Here is an 18,047-nt window from a genome sequence, read left to right on the forward strand (position 1 = left end):
CTAAAAGTATAGTACCAAGGCAAAGTTATACCATGTGATTCTATATTATTAAATTATATACGTATAAATATTTCTGTCTTATTTGAATAATATTTATGATAATATGTATTTTCATCCAGTTTATTTCTCTTTTTTTTTATTAATTAATTTTTTTAATCCAATCTTGTGATATATATGTGCACATTTTTGTAGGCGTGAAAAAAGTAACCTATGTTTATAAAAGTAATTTTAATTGTGAATACAAGCTTGTATATATATACGCCACATTGCTTGCATATTTTTTTTTTCAATAAAATTATGCACATGAAATAGAACGAATGTTTTGTTTTTATTTGCTTTTTTATAATTAAACATTTTTATTTTTTAACAACAAAGAAAAATGAAAAAAAAATAATAGAAAACAAAAAATATGCAAAAATCAAAATAGTAAGCATAAATCTGGCTTGTCTTTATTTTTTACTTAGCAATACATAATATATTCATGCTTTTTATAAGTACAAATAAAAGAGAGTATTAAATATTTACGTATATTTAATTTTATATCGTGTAAAAAAAATTATAATTGGTTTATGTTTTATTTTATAATTTTTAAATGATATTGTTGACTGTTTTAATATATTTTTTATTTAGACAAACAAAAATCGTCATATTAAAAAAAATGAAAATTTATTTTTGGAATAAAATAAAAATGCTCGCATTAATTATCCATTTGTTTGTAAATCGAAATAAATATCTCGATATTTTACTCACAATAGATTATAAGGAAAGAACAACCAGGATATTGAATGGAAAGGTATTATCATTATTTATTTATATCCATATGTATTTATTAGAATTGTTATTCAACTTTTTAAAATGAAAATTTTTTAATATAATTAATTTAATACGTTTTATTTATTTTTATAAGTGCCGAGCGGGAGAAAGACTTACTTATGTATAGACATAAAATAATTAAAATAAAAAAAGATATATATAGGATGGATCCATATGTATGTATGTGCCCTCTTTTTATATCTACTATCTTGTATTGTTTGAAACATCGTATTTTTACATATTTGAACGTTATTTAAAAGGATTATAAATGTGAATCATGCAAAAAGGGGTTTTATAATTTTTCTCGAGAAAACAATAAATGTTTTCCTTGCCCTTTGGGGACTTTCAATGATAAATTGGGATCCGTTATGTGTGTAAATTGCCCTCATGGATATAGTAAAAAAAAGAAAAAAAAAGAAAAGAAAAAACGATAAATAAATATATAAATACACAATATATTATATATACATGTTTGGGGGTAATTTTTTACAATTAGCAACCCATTATACTGGCTCGAAATCTATTGCAGAATGTGTCTGTGACGTGGGTAAAAAAAAGCGAAAAAATAATAAATATATTGAATCCTGTGGTAATTGGAAAATGGAAACATTTTCATATTAATTATTTCAAATGAGAATATAAAAAATGTAAGTTTGTTAAAAATATGTAATAATTTTTTTTTATTATAAGGCTTCAAGTTCGACAAAATTACAAATATGTGTCTACAATGCAACCCCTTGGAATTCTGTGATGATAATGAGCGTGTATGGTCATTTAAAAACATGTGCATGAAAAAAAAAGCTAAGGAATATGTAAAATTGTGTGAAGAAACTGAAAAAAAGGAAATATATAATTTAAACATATTTTGTCCTAAAAAAGGAGTATGTTTAAACATGGAGAAAAATAAAAGCTGTGTCGATGGGAATAAATTAATACAATGCAAAATTGTAAGTATTTGCAAATATAATAAAATAATCTATATCTTAGTTTTTTTGTTATACAGCTTCATATATGTTTGACTATTTTTTATAATAATACATTGTGGATTTTCGAAACCATGCTTATATATCCATATAGACAGCTTTACCACATATATATATATTTATTATTTAAAACGATATTGTAGTGCGAAGAGAATTACAGATATGACCTTATAAGCCCGGCAATAAATTCGTGCGTTTATTGCAATTGGGCTTCATATTTGGCAATTTTTTATTTTATGACAATTATGATACTTATAAACAGTTTAAGAGTTATATATATTAATAATTTAGAAATTACAAGAATAATAAACGCATTTATCAAATATATTCACTATATTTCTCTTCTAAGGTTATTTTTTTTGGCATTGTTATATAATTGTTTTGCATATGAATCGAACATGTTTGCCTTTTTATCATAATAGAAAATTATTTTTTTAACTTCTAATAATACAGTATATATATTTTTTTCTATAACATGTTTAATTTCCCATAGATATATTAATTCGAATTATGATAATGGAATCATAAATGTTGTTTATCTTTTTACTGTTGGAATCCCGCTGAACGAAATATTGGACTGTATATTTACTGTATGCTATCATTGTATAATAGCAATGTGTTTTATAAAATTATTTATAAAATAAATTAAAGCGAATTTATATAAAACTTGATTTAATTCAAAATAAATTTATTATTTATTTAAAAGATAGAGTATTATCTTTTTTCTTTTTTAGGGAGGAACGAATAGTGAACGAATAGTGCAGAAGGTAAATTTTTTACTATGCTGCCCTCTATTGTTTTCAGCATTGACCATACTTGGAACTTCAATTGTTTTTCTAATTCGAAGTAAAAAAAGATAGTATATTAGTATTTATGTGCGTTTTCATGTGTCTATACATCTGTATAATAAAAAAAAATAATTTATTTTTTAGAAAACAAAAAAGATTCAAAAAATGGGGAAAAGCGTTTGATGATAAATCCTTGTCATTTTATAGATAAAAAGTTAGCTAAAAAGACATCAACCGATATAAAATTTTCAAGTCCATTCAATATGAATATAGATAATTTTGAAATGAATAATATAAATGTAGAAATGACGATAGATGAAGATGAACAATATGATATCGATAATTTAAAAAAATGCTTCATTTTATTTTATATTTTATATAATAATTTTCTATATTTTGAAATAATCAGATTATGTATTTTTTTTGGTTTTTGTAATTATGACGAAAATCGAAAGGAATACTTTTTAATAATTGACGATTCGTTAAAATGTTCAGAAATAGGATATTATGGGAAAGTTATCATAATAATAGTATTTTGTACGTGTATAAAATTTATGAATTATTTTTTTGTTTTATTTAAAAATAATAAAAACACTTGGATTGTGAAAGATATTTTATTGTTATACCAAAAAATAGAAAAGTTTAATAAAGTAGACAATATTTTGTTGTTATTTTTTTTAATACTATTTTATAAACGTTTTTTAAATAATTCAAACCCATCCTTAATATATAATTATAAAAACGGTTTATATAATGGTAATATTCATATATTTCAATATATATTAATTATTATTCTTTTTTTTATTTATATTTTAATTATGTATTTGTATGTATACGAATTTAACGATAGTGTATGTGGAAAATATGAAAACAGTTGTAATAGTGAAAAGTTAAATTCAGAAAAACTGGCTGTCAAAGATAAGAAAAAACAATATAAAATTATAAAATGTATAAGTAATAACTTACATTCTTGTAATAATCTAACCATTGATAACGTAGAAATTGACAAAAATGAGAAAGGATCTGGAAAAAATAATTATATTTTTAATGCGATAATACCTGAAGAAGATAAAAAAGAACCAAAAAATGATAGCAAAGCTATAAGTAATAATTGGAATAAAACTGATAAATTGAATAACAATAATGATATTGGTATGATTAAAATGAAAATATTCCTATCCAAATTAATACAAAAAGTAAAAAATCCGACTATGAATAAAATTGAAAGTAATGATAAAAAATTAGATCAATTTTTATTTTCCTTTTCTTTTTTTTTATATGGCACTATTTTGTTATCCTATTATCTATTCCTATCGTATATACATATAAACAAGTTTGCTGGTATTTTAACTATTATTGTAATAGCATGTAATGTAGCAATATATGTTTTCCTTTTTAGTAAATTTATAATTTATTTTAAAGATGATATTAAAAAAAAATGCGAAAGAGCATTAAATATAATTATAAAACAAATAAGAAGACCCGGGTTAATTGGTATAGGAACTAGCCAAAAGAATACACATATCGATATTTTCAAAGATGTTAAAAAAAGTGATAATAGTTTAAAAGAAAAAAAGACAAAAATGGAAAAAGACTCAGTATTAAATAAAGAAAATAAAAATAAAAAATCAATAAATAATATTATAAAGAAAAATTTGGGTTATAATTATTACAAACAAAATTTTAAGGGGATTAACAGTTTTGTAGAAAATAATCATAAAAATATAAAGAATAAAGCTAAAAGATATAAATTATTAAATATTTCAAAGGTTTGGATCTATTTTTTATATAATATAATCGATTTATCCAATGAACCTGAGATGTGTTTGGCTATGCTAATTTTCTTAACTCTGCAAAATGAATTCCTTAATATGAATTTAGACAGATGCTTAGAGGCACTAGAAAACAATAAATTTTACAAAATAAGCAATTTAAAGTTAGTATTAAAAAATTTTATTAAATATAGAAACAAATTTTTAAAAAGATTATCGGAGAATAGTAATATGAGTATTAGGTTTAATAATTGTGAGGTGGGTACAAAATTTGATGAAATCAAAAGTAATAATAATATGAATAATAATATAATATGCGAAGATTATGAGAACTTAATTGTTTTCGCATGGGGAATGAGTATTTTATGTTATTGTAATTTAAAAGACATAAATTATAATTTATCAAATATTTTATTATATGTATCAAATGTATTAAATACATGCCGGTATTTTAAAAATATCGTAGACATATATTTTGGTGTTTATTATAATTATGAGTTCTCACATGCCAACAAAAATTCAATTGAACATAATGTAAAATGGAATTTATATCCCTATAATAACTTGGATTTTAATAACAGCTATAATTATATAATCCCTAATTCAAATTTAAATGTTATGGATAAAGAAAATAATAATATTCAAATTTATTCAAAAGATTTTCAAGAACCGTTTTATAATGATATGGGTAAAAGTGTTTATAGCCCAAATGAAGAAATGATATTTACTAAAAATAATAGAATGTTAACATCAGTCGATATAAGAGGTGATGTCATGGACTATACAACTAAAGGAGAGTATAATAACAAAGGGTCCTTTTCAGGGTTATTAATAAACGAGAATATGAAAAATATAGAGCATCGTTTCGTTAGGAATCAAAATAAGCGTAATATTAAAATATATAATTAAATTTGGATCAATTATTTGTTTATAAATATATATTATTCTATTTATTATTTTTTTTATTATGCACTACTATTGTTTATACTAATATTTACACCATTTTTTTGTATTATTTTTTTAGAAGTTAATAAACAAAATGAAGTGAGGAAAAAAAAATGGCTAGTCGACATTTATAATATGTATATTTTAGAGCTGTGCAGGATTTATATTCATTGCTTATTAGTAGATATAGGGGAACTATATTTCAATATACATTATAATTATACATGTGAAAAGTATATATGCAACAATCTATTAAACTTATGGGGATATAATATAAGTAATAATTTATATATGAAAAGATATTTTGAAAATATAGACAAATTTAATAAGAATAATATGATGGATATATTATTATATAATAATGACATCAATATTAATATCGATAGTAATTTTGTTTTAAATATATCAGATTATATAAACAAAAATGTAATAAATATTGATTTTTATAATATATTTAAAAAAATAGGTAAAAGGCATAGGATTCAGATAAAAAAATTAATAAAGGAAGGAGATTATTTGAATTATAATAGTTTAGTTGAGTTTTCAAAAATATACACAGATTATGATGAAATCGAAAAAATAAAAAATATAGAAGTAGACAATAAAATAAAGAATGATTTTTTCAAAGTTTTTAGTAATGCATTTCCAATTTTCATAGAAAAGGATAATTATAAATATTTAGATATGAATGAAATAAGCAAAATTGAAGAAAAAAAAAAATTCATCATTTTATATAAAACTATGGGAGAAAAATATATAGAGGAATATATTTTAAAGAATTATGAAGGTAGTAAAATAAATTACTTTCAAATGGACAGCTATGGGGCTGTTATTTCTATTTGTGGGAGTTTTTTTAAAAATTTATTGAAAATAGAAGAAAACAAATTCGAAAAAATGGAGAACAATACAGATGAAGATATGCTTAAAAAAGAGATGGTTAAAAGAGAAAGATATTTAGTAAACAATAATATCACAGAAAATGATTTGTTGAATAAAATACATTTGAAGATGATAAACAAAAATGAGTACAACTACACAAATTGTGAATTTTTAGAAAATAAAAGAATTGGTATATTTTCTCACAATAATTATGAATGTAATGAAGGCGTTACTGGGGATTTGAAAGGAATAGACTTAAGAAATGGAAACTCATTAATTGGGATATTTCCTTCTGTAATTTTACCAAATGCATTTACAATAGAATTATGGTTATATTTTAATTCTAAAAAAAAAAATAATAATAATTTAAAAAGTTTTATTGTTTGTGATAAGAATGGGAACTCTATATTTGTAATTGATAGAAAGAATGATAAAATTGAAAGCATCGGTGTTTTTTCAAATGAAATAAGCTTTTTAAGTGAAAATTATAAAAGACGTTATTATATTTGTAATGAAAATAACAAATGTGGAAAAAAAGAAAAAAAAAATTTGGTTATTAATCAAAAAGTATATAATGGTATTTATATCCAAAGTGAGAAATTAAAAAAATGGGAAAAAATTAATAAAATAGTAAAGATAAATAAATGGAATTTAATAAACGTAACAAAATGTGCAACTGGATTAGTTTACTATATTAATGGAAAATATTTAAGCAATATTTCTCATGAAATATTAAATTTAGAGAAATCATTTGAAATATGCATATTTGGTAATTCGTGTTTCGGGAATAATAATGTCGGATTATTTTCGTCTTTTAAAATATTCGAATTTCTAAACAATGAAGAAATAAAAAAAAGATACAAATTGATAAAAAGTGTGAAAAATAAAGAAATGATAGGGGATAATATTAACATGGAAAAAAATAATAATGTCATAGAAGGGATAGATATTAAAATGAATTATATGAAAGGCAACGACGAAGAATATTTTATATATTTTATACAGTCTCAAAAAAATAAGTATAAAGTTGTACCTACTATAAATAATCCAAAATATTGGATAAAAATATACCAACTAAAATTCGTTATTATAAAAAATGAATGCAACAAAATGAAGGAAAATAGGAATAAAGAAAACATACGCATGAAATATCATTTCAAAATTATTAATATAGACAATATGAATGAATATGGATTTGATTTTTATTATAAAAAAATTGGTAAAAAACTGGATGGTGTTCCTAAAATATACGGAATAAATATATTTTCTGATTATTTAATATTTGGTTGCGACTTATCACAATTTTATACAATTGTTTTATATCCATCTTTATGTATATATAATGAGCTTGTTAAACCTTGTGGATACACTATATCTGGATGGGTTTTTTTTCCAGTTGAAAAAAGTATTTCCTTTTTATCCTTGATTAGTGGTACAAATGATGTTCACATATGTGTGTTCAGTGACGATATGATCCTAGGATCAATTGAAAATTATGTTAGATCCAATAAAAATAATGAAAGATGTACGGTATATCATTCTTCTGGGTTCAGTATTAAAGACATTAAAAAGGGGTGGTATTATTTGAGTGTTGTAGGGACCTTAAATGGACAATTTTATTTTATAAATGGGTGTTTTAAAGGATATCATAAATTTTGTTCTTTTGATAATATAAAATATATAGGTAATACTAGTTTATTTATTAATCCATTTCCTTATATCTGTTTCATAAAGGTTATAGGACGCGTTCTTTCCGTAAATGAAATATTACATGAATATAGCATTTCGTCTGGATACAATAATTTTACATACCTGTATTATTATTATTATTTATTTATTCTTTTCTCAAATAACGAGGAAAACGATGATGAATCATTTGTTTCAAAAAATATTTTAATTGATAGATCACATACTAGAACAGATACAATATCAAGTGATGATACATATTCATTTTATTGTTACAATAAAGAAAAATATATATTTTTTTATATTACAAAAAATTATAATGTTTATATTTATCCTTTAGAAGAATCTAAAAACTATTATTTCACTTTGTCTCTCGTATCTATGATAAATAAAAAATTGTATATTTTTAATAGTATAAATGATCAGATTAATAATTTGAATATATATTTTATTAATTATATAGTATTACCTGAACAATGGACAATTTTTACGCTTATTAATATACCCTATATAAATGAGGCAAATTACCATTGTTTAGTAGGGGGGATAAATGGAAGGTCTCATATCGCTATTGATAATGATGATATGACATTAGGTGTTTTGGAAAATGAAGAAGTTTTTAAAAATAAAAATATTTATGAACAAAATGAAAAATATAATAATGATATTAAGGGTGATGATTATGGTAATTTCACTCAGATTCGATATAAAGAAGCGTATCAAAAATTTTATAGTTGCGGATATAAATTTGAAAATCCGTTAAACAAAAATATATTATTAACAACTAGGTGCATAAATAATCAACAAACATTTTTTATAAACAATACTAACGTAGGAACATGTCGATCATGCCGTAGTGCTATAACATGTTTTGGAAATTGTTTATCAACAAATAATGAATACTCTGCTCCTTTTGGTAATTACAAATTTATTAAAATAGTTTTTGAGTATATTAATGATGATAAGATTAAGGAATTTTATACCAATTATAGTTTGTAGAGAAATAAATTTGTATAAATATATGTATTATATTTGGACAATTTTTTATTGCTTGTGAGAATTGTGATGTTTTTCAATTATATAAACACATTTTCAGGTTTTATAAGTGATTTCATTTTATAAAATATCAACAAAATAACAAAAAAAAAATATACTAAAAAATTAGTATATAAAATTTTGTAAATAAAAATGAATTGTAATGATATTATTTGCACGTATGGAATTATATTTTAGCGTGTATAACCAGTGTGTATTTTCATTTCTATATGTATATATTAAAAATTTGGAATACTTTTCTTTATAAAAATAATTATACCTTTTAAAAAGGAAAAAATGTATAAAACTTGTGTATTTTCACATATAATGAAATTAATAATAGGTAATATCCTAAAAAAGGTCTACCTTATAAAAAAGTGTCGCTTTCGTACCACCAAATTGACTATTCAGTGATGTCTATATCTACATATCGTTATCGTTTTCTTCATTGCCAGAAGACTGATCTTTTTGTGAGTTTTCAATTTGATTTATTTCTTTTTCAGACCTAAAGAAAAAAATAGAATATTATTAATCATTTTGAAGTGAATTAGGATTATACAAAAAATAGAAATGATAATAAAACGCATGGCTTTCTTTTAATTACCTCTCCTTAATCTCATCGATATTTTCACCATTAATTTTTATTTTAGGGTAACCCGATTTACTTTTGGATATTCTCAATTGTAACCCCTTTTGTTGATTTTCTTCATCATCTTCAAATTCTTCGTTAAGTAATTTTTTTTTTATTTGATTTTTTTTTTTGGTTTTTCCATCGATTTCTATATTTTCTTGTGTTTTTTGATTATCTTCTTGTTCTGCATCGCTATCCCTTAGATCGTTACTTTCTGAGGTGTTTGTTTCCTCCAATTGTATAGAATCATTATACTCAGGTAATTTTCCTTTAGTTTTTGTTATTTTACATAAAACCGCATCTGTTATTGAATTTGTCCAAAAGTTTCTAAGAACTTTATTAGCTAAACATAGAACTGTAGAATCTTTATTTTCATTGATTTGCCTGATATTTATACACTTATGTGATAATGTTTCAATTGGTAAAATAATGTCCTTGATATTTATTTCTTTTTCTTTAATATTACCTAATTTAAAAATTAACCTATTTGATTCTATCGAACCTTCGATGATTAGTTTTGCATCCTTGTCCGATTTATCTAAAACTAATCCCGCTAAATGTTTAAGGGATTCACCACAATATTTTCTATTAATAAGTTCTTTCATTTCTTTTAAGTTTTTAAATTCATTTTTTGAAACTTGAATAAGCTCCTTAGTCCATTTATCTAAATTTTTATTAAAAAATAAGGGTGAACTTATGACTACACAAGCTTGAAGAAAGAGAATTGGCAAAATAAAGTGAACTAAATTCATCTTTAGAATATTTTATTTTAAAAGTAAAAAAATAAGAATGGGTAATAGATAAAGAAAAAGTAATTAAATCAAATAAAAATAAGTTTGTAAAAAAAATACTAATGTTAAATCAAACAAAGCTAGAAAGACAGAAAACAAAAGGAATAAGTATAAGTCTATAACAAACACTATATATATAAATATAATTATATTATTAGGTAAGGTAAAAATACAATTTTTATGAATTTTTATGAATTTTTACAAATATATATATTTTTTATTTAACAAATTTGTAAAACAAAAGCTAATAAAAATGGAATTATTTATATTACAATTTGTTTAAATTATATGCCCTTATTTATTTTTCCAAATTAAGCCTATTCAAAATTGATAACACCCAAGCTAGCTAAAGTTGTGTACGTACAAAGGATTTGCAAAGGGAAATGTAGCGAACAATATACACATGTATATATCATCTTATATACTTATTCCCAATTGAGATTGGAATTTATGAAGAATATTTATTAAAATATAAAATTTATTGTGAGAATATTTTCAAGAACTATTTTATGACAATTGTTTTGTTAATTTTTCGATGAAGTGTTAGGATTTATTATATAAATATTGTGAGGAAATGTGTCTTATAATGAAATAAAAAAACAATGATATATAAAATGAGGATAAAGTGTGAATATTATTCATATTTCATATAAACTTAAATAATATAAAAATTGTATCACTAAAATAGTTTACACCATTCTATTATCAATTTATAGAGAAAATACTCGTCAATTTTATATTATTTTTATTTTGTTTATAAAATGGGTATAATGTTACGTTATATTTTATCATTATTTCACTACTTGGAATTTCATTTAAGAGAGTATATAAATGTAACATGAATAAGCCATAAAAACTATATAGAAATAAGGAGACAAAATTTATATTGATAATTATTTATTCTGTTTTAAAATTAACAAATATAATACCTACCGAGTATTTCTCATACAAATATTATTAGAAAAAATTTGTCTATGATTCCTAATAGATCGATAAAATATTTTTAAAACAAAGTTTTATAAATCATAATTATTAAAACAGTAAACTTTTGAAAGTGGCAAATGATGAAAATATGTGCGCATTTGCTTAATGTAAAACATTACCTATATATTTTTAAAAGAGAAAAATATAAAATTATTAGAAATTATAATCAAAATAATATTTCTCATTTAAGGATGAGACGTATGGTTACTCTTTTTTTTATATAACATTGTATACCTATTTCCGATAATTATGAAAAATATAAAAGGAATATAAGTCATTACTTATTTTTTTTTAGCTGCAATTCTCCTTTTCACAATTTTTAACTAATTTAATATATAACAACAGTATATAATAAAAGCAACATTCGTTTGTGAATAATTCATTCATTACTATTTTTGGATATCTTATATATATAATTTACTATTATAAATGTGTAAAATATTAAAGACAATAAGTTTCCCTTTTTGATATGATTAAACATGGTAAATGGAGTTAAGTAGAAAGGAATTTTTTTTTCGTATATGCTTAAATAGGAAATAATATACAGTAATTTTTGTTTTTATGCAGAAAATGTTTAAGGGTAATTTATATATACTTTTTTTTATACTAAAGATGTAATTTAGCATATAAAATGAGGGGTGTTATAGTTATGTAATTATAAATTTATATTACAAAAAAAATACCATTTAAAATAAAAATAATATAGTACAATGTTGCATATAAAATACTTAATGTGCAATAAATGTAAAATTCTCTCTAAAAATATATTCTTGAACAGTAAGGAATTTTTTAATGTGCTATTTTATTATACATATGCATATATGCATACAATAAAATATTATTAATATATATATTATATATATATTTATTTATTTAATAATTTACATATTTATTTTATTATTAGCTTATTTATCTGTGTTATGCCTATATAGTTACTCTTAAAATATACCTACAAAAGTAATGGTATATAAATATATGCATTTATTTCAATAATATATAAAATATATTAGGAGATGTTACTAAGTTATGTTCCATTATCATATTGGAAATTTATAATTATAAAAATGTAACAATTATACATGAGATTGAGCTTATTCATTATGATTATTGATTAATTGATAATTTTAAAAGAAGAAAACTGTTATTTTTGGATTATTATGGATTGCTGCGATTTGTTGTGATTATTACAACTGTCGCAATTATTAAATTAATATTTTAATATTGTTTTTAGTTTTTATTTACTATAAAATTGACGCTAAAATATAAGTGTAATTATTTTTAATTCAATAGCCATAGTAATTAAAACACAAATATATACATAATAAAAAAGGAAAAAGCAGAAGAATAAAAAAAAAGTGAATAAATGAGTATAAGATGATTTCATTGGGAGGATCATCTTTATCAAAGGAATTTTTTGATTTGGCAAAATCAATAGGGGATTCCCGTTCTAAGCAGGTAAATATAGTTATTAGTATTGCAGATATAATTTATATTAGTAATAGCACTTGTAAAAGATTGTGGATAGGTGCGTTATTTTAATATATTTATTTCATTCGATTATTTTGCATAATTTCTGAAGGAGGAAGATAGGATTATATGCAATGAGATCGTTTTACTGAAATCGAGATTTGCCAATCCCAATGCGACAGTGGTAAGTTCATATATCATTTGCTATACATATATATATATATATATATATATATATATATATATATATATATGTCAGTGCTTATGTATGGAATATACTTGCATATTTAAATCACAATTTCAATGTTTTTTTTCGTTTTTAGAAACAAATAAAGGAATATTTGATTCGTGCAATTTATATAGAAATGCTGGGGCATGATGCATCATTTGCTTATATACATGCTGTTAAGTTAGCACATGAAAAAAATATACTATGTAAAAGAACAGGATATTTATCTTGTAATTTATTTTTAAATAAAGATCATGAGCTGATGTTATTGCTAATAAACACAATTCAGAAGGATTTAAAAAGTGATAATCATTTAGAAGTATGGGCAGCATTAAACTGTGTGTGTAAATTATTAAATAGTGAAATGATTCCAGCTATATTTCCAATAATAAAGAATTTATTAAATCATAAGAATGAGTTAATAAGAAAAAAAGTATGTATGTTATTACACAAGATATATTTAATTGATCCTACATTAATAAAAGAAATTGATATATATTTAAAAAAATTATTATGTGATGTTGACCCATCAGTAATGGGAGCATCATTAAATTTAATATTTGCTATAGCAAACAATGATGTGACATATTGCATGGAATTAGTGCCTTATTTGGTTTCAATACTTAAACAAATATGTGAAAACAAATTACCTAAAGATTATGATTATCATAGAATTCCAGCACCTTGGATTCAAATAAAAATATTATCTATATTTCGAATATTAGGATTTTCAAATAAGAAAATATCTGAACAAATGTATGAAGTATTACAAAAAACAATGCAAAGAGCCGATTATGGTATAAATGTTGGTTATGCTATTATATATGAATGTGTAAAAACAATAACAACAATATACCCTTCTCACCGTTTGCTAGAATTAGCATCTTTATCAATTTCTCGATTTATATCTTCTGAAAATCATAATTTAAAATATGTCGGAGTTACAGGATTAGCTCTTATTGTTAAGATAAATCCAATGTATGCAACTAAACATCAATTAGCTGTTGTTGATTGTTTAGAAGATAAGGATGAAACGTTAAAAATGAAGACTTTAGATTTATTATATGAAATGACAAATCCATTAAATGTTCAAGTTATTGTAGATAAGTTAATATTTCACGTTGAAAATTCTCAAGATATGCATTTTAAACATGATTTAGCATGCAAAATTATACAGCTAATCGAGAGATATCCTCCTAACGATATTTGGTTTTTAAATAAAATAAATACCCTTTTTTTATCAGTTGGGGAATTAATAGATGAAGCATATTCTTATTCTCTTATTAAGTTATTGAAGGATTGCCCTATAGATGTCGATTCGGATATTAGTGATGATTTTTCCCCAAATGATGAAAATAATCAATCTAATAATGTTAATAAAGAAGATAAATATTTAAATGCTTCAGAGTTACAAAATGGTGAAGATTTATTAAAAGGTAGTGAAGATGCAAGAAATGATTTAAATGATGAAAATGGTGAAAATAATAAAAACCATGTCAGCGAAAAATTAAAGAATGAAGAAGATAATGAAACAGATTTTCCCAATAATACCAACTCACCAAAGAACAATAAAACTGAGAAAAAAAAATCAAATGATGATACATTGAATTTAAGAAAATATGCAGTAAATACATATATAAAAATGCTCGAAGAAAATGAAAATATACCATTTGTTTTAATACAAATAATATGTTTTGTGTTAGGAGAATACAGTTATTTATGTGATTTAGAAAATTATACAGCTGAAGATATTCTTGACTTATTATGTGAATGCATGGAGAAAAATTTAACAAATCCTGATAGAGTAAAATCATGTATAATAACAGCTATATTTAAATTATGCTGCCATAATAATATAACAGACCATGTTGTAACGAATAAAATAATAGAAAAGTACAAAAACAGCCAAATAACAGATATACAGCAGAAATGTTATGAATACGATTTAATATTAAAGAATAGTGAATTAATTAAAAATGTATTTTCAAAAAATAACAAAACCCAAAATATAGTAATAGATGAAAATTTATTATTTTTAAATCCATTTATAGAAAAATATTTAGAAAGTGGTGGAAAATCATATGTAGCAAAAGATTTAAGACAATGTGAAAATAACTTTGAAACATCAAAAAGCCCATCTTTGGCATTAAATTTTACACCTTATGAATTGCCAATAAATAATAATATAAGCTCAGATATATATAATGCATCTAGCCCTAATTTATTATACCCCAAAAATAGAGAATTGAGTTCTTTTTCCAATAGTCAAATAAATGAAGATTGCTCTAGTCAAAGGGAAAAAGGGAAAAAAATGTTCAAACTTAATGTGGTTGGACCCAAAAAATGGAAAAAAGAAACATCCAAAATGGAGGACGTTGAAATTAATGAAAATAAAAATAATGATAAAAAAAAAAAAAAAAAAAAAAAGGGGAAAAAAAACGTTAGCATATACCCAGGAACTAATAATGGTATTATTAACTATTTAGGAGACGATAGAAATAAATTAAGTATAGAAAAAACGAATAAAAAACAATATAATAATTTGGATAATGTGAACCAGAGCTATAAAGGGGGAGAAATTTATTTTAAAAATTCATACTATGAGGGGAAAAAAAATAAAGAGGTTAATGAAGAAAGGGAAGTTTATAATGAACATAGTGAAGATGATGCAGACGAGGATGAAGAAGATAGTGATGGTGGTAGTTATACAAGTGAAAATAATGAACATGAGAAAAGAATGGATCTTGTGCATGATTATACTGATACAAATTATGAAAATTTGTATGGTAATAGCATTGAAGATATAAAAAATAATAAATATGGCAATTCGAATTTTAATAAGAAAGCGACTAATAAAGATGAACAATCAAAATTTCGAAATAATCGAATGGAAGATAGAACAAATGAATTATCCGAAAAAGAAAAAATGGCAGCAGCTTTATTTAATGGTTTAATATCAAATAATACATCTGTTTTTGATTCAAAAAATATTTATTCTCAAAATTTTCCAAATAAAAAAAGCTTATCTATATCAAATAGTAATGAAAACGATTTAAAACATAAGAAAGATAGTAGTAATAAAATTAATGTAAAAAATAATTCTTTGGAAGAAAATAAAAATACTGTAACCCCTCCAAATCAGTATGATAATAGAATGACAAATAAAAATGAGGAGCGCAATCCTTCAGCTTCCATTATAGCAAAAAGCAATTTAAATAATTCCAATAAATTAGAAGCCTCCCACAAAAAAATATATTCATATGACATGATTGATTTGAATGAAATTCCAGAAATCAGGGGTATCACATTAGAAAACAATGAAAACAAGAAGGTGAGAATAATAGAAACTAGACGCAAAATATAACACGGTGAAGCTTCTGAAATAAGACACAAAAAATAATACATATATTTATATATGTATAATTTTTTATTTGCGTACATTTTTCACTTTTTTTATGAAATATTTTTCATGTGAATATCTGTTTTTATTACCGTTACCAGGATATGGAGATGTGGGATGATATTAAGAATCAGAAAAAGGCCGTATTTTTGAATAAGTCCAAGTTAAGCATTTTCCAAACAATTAAGAAGTTTGAGGTATAGCTTAACTCCTTTTTCATAAAATACGCATTAATTTTTCAAAAATTTGAATGAATTATTTTACGTTTATGTTCATAAGCTACTAATATATATTATATTTAATTTTACAGACAAATTTAGATTCTAATGTAGTGGATGTTAGCAAAACTGAAGCTTTGGTTTCATGTATATACAACAACCATAAAATTTTAATAAAAGTAAAAATCGAAGACAATAAATTAATTTTTTTAATAAAATCTCATGAGAAAAAGTAAGTCATAAAATTGAAACTTAATTATATGGTGATGTTAGAAAGAGTATAAAATATCATTTGAATTAATATGGAATATATGCATATATATATTTTTTTAATTTTTTTCAGTATAATTGATCATGTTGTCGATATCCTGCGAAATTTGTTTCATTTATAAATTGTACGTATATATGATATACTTTATATATTTAAAAACTGCGAAATTCGCATTTATCTCTTACTTTTATGCTTTACTTTTTTTTGTTAAATTATTTAAAAATAATCAACTATATTTATTTTGTTTTAGTGAAATATATTTTAAGTTATCTTTTATAAAACATATTATATTTTTGATACATAAAAATGTGTATCCCCAACTTATAAGCATTATCTAGCATGTGTCTATATATATATAACAATCAATCTTTAATTAAAGTAAAATAACAATTATTTTGGTGATCTCAAAAGATTAGTGGGTAGATTAAAAAAAAAATATTTATAAATTTCTTTTTAATAATGAAATCATATTCAGGGAAAGATGTTTTCGGCATATTTATAATACATAAAAATGCAAAATTTTTTCAGCGAAATTAAAAAATAAAAAATATTGAAAATAATTTAAAATTATATTTTAAAATATATGTATTTATATTGTTGTTACAAAGGGAGAGTTTTGAATTATTTAGCCGTACTTTAAGACTCATTGAGGCTTGTAAAATAATTTTTTTGTTCTCATGATCCAATAATTAAAAAAAAAAAAAAATTTTATTTTCCAGCGCAAAGATAATAAATAATGTGAAAAAGAAAATATATATAATAAATTCCATGAAATGCATAACATTAATTGTGCACATTATAATATATTTTTACTTTTTGCATACATGATTGATTTATAGCTCATTTTCTTTATTTTTTAATGGAACTAAAAAATATTTAAGTTACAAGGCTTTTACGGATATATAAAATTGAAAAAAATATTTAAGATAAAATTGGGAAAAAATAAAAAGTTATGACTAATTTAAGTTCGTATAATACACATTAGAATTATGTATACTTTTTTTTTCACATTTAATTTTGTCAAACTCCCATAGTGTAAAATAATAATAATTACAGCAAAATTATATAAGGGTAGTACGTACAATAAAATAAATATTTGTAAATTTTTCTAAATTTTAAGATTATGACTATTTATTATAATTTTAAAACAATTTA

At 22.4% G+C, this 18,047-nt stretch overlaps 3 protein-coding genes across 3 annotated transcripts; 2 read left to right on the plus strand and 1 right to left on the minus strand.

Moving 5' to 3' along the window:
- Positions 1–592: 592 nt before the first annotated feature.
- PBANKA_0417100 (conserved protein, unknown function) lies at positions 593–8,865 on the plus strand (the record flags this gene model as incomplete). Its single annotated transcript, XM_034568217.1, has 10 exons — positions 593–793; positions 908–934; positions 1,074–1,209; positions 1,310–1,360; positions 1,504–1,760; positions 1,940–2,145; positions 2,290–2,386; positions 2,531–2,642; positions 2,729–5,242; positions 5,381–8,865. The coding sequence occupies 10 exons, from the start codon at positions 593–595 to the stop codon at positions 8,863–8,865; spliced, it is 7,086 nt and encodes a 2,361-aa protein (XP_034420228.1).
- Positions 8,866–9,324: 459 nt separating this feature from the next.
- On the minus strand, positions 9,325–10,284 carry PBANKA_0417200 (PH domain-containing protein; the record flags this gene model as incomplete). The annotated part of the gene is made up of 2 exons (XM_034568218.1): positions 9,325–9,406; positions 9,506–10,284. 2 exons carry the CDS (start codon positions 10,282–10,284, stop codon positions 9,325–9,327), a joined length of 861 nt encoding a protein of 286 aa, XP_034420229.1.
- Positions 10,285–12,681: 2,397 nt separating this feature from the next.
- On the plus strand, positions 12,682–17,013 carry PBANKA_0417300 (AP-4 complex subunit epsilon, putative; the record flags this gene model as incomplete). Its single annotated transcript, XM_034568219.1, has 6 exons — positions 12,682–12,762; positions 12,887–12,958; positions 13,098–16,334; positions 16,505–16,600; positions 16,714–16,853; positions 16,965–17,013. 6 exons carry the CDS (start codon positions 12,682–12,684, stop codon positions 17,011–17,013), a joined length of 3,675 nt encoding a protein of 1,224 aa, XP_034420230.1.
- Positions 17,014–18,047: the final 1,034 nt, after the last annotated feature.

Source organism: Plasmodium berghei (genome assembly GCF_900002375.2).
Source record: "Plasmodium berghei ANKA genome assembly, chromosome: 4".
Taxonomy (NCBI): domain Eukaryota; phylum Apicomplexa; class Aconoidasida; order Haemosporida; family Plasmodiidae; genus Plasmodium; species Plasmodium berghei.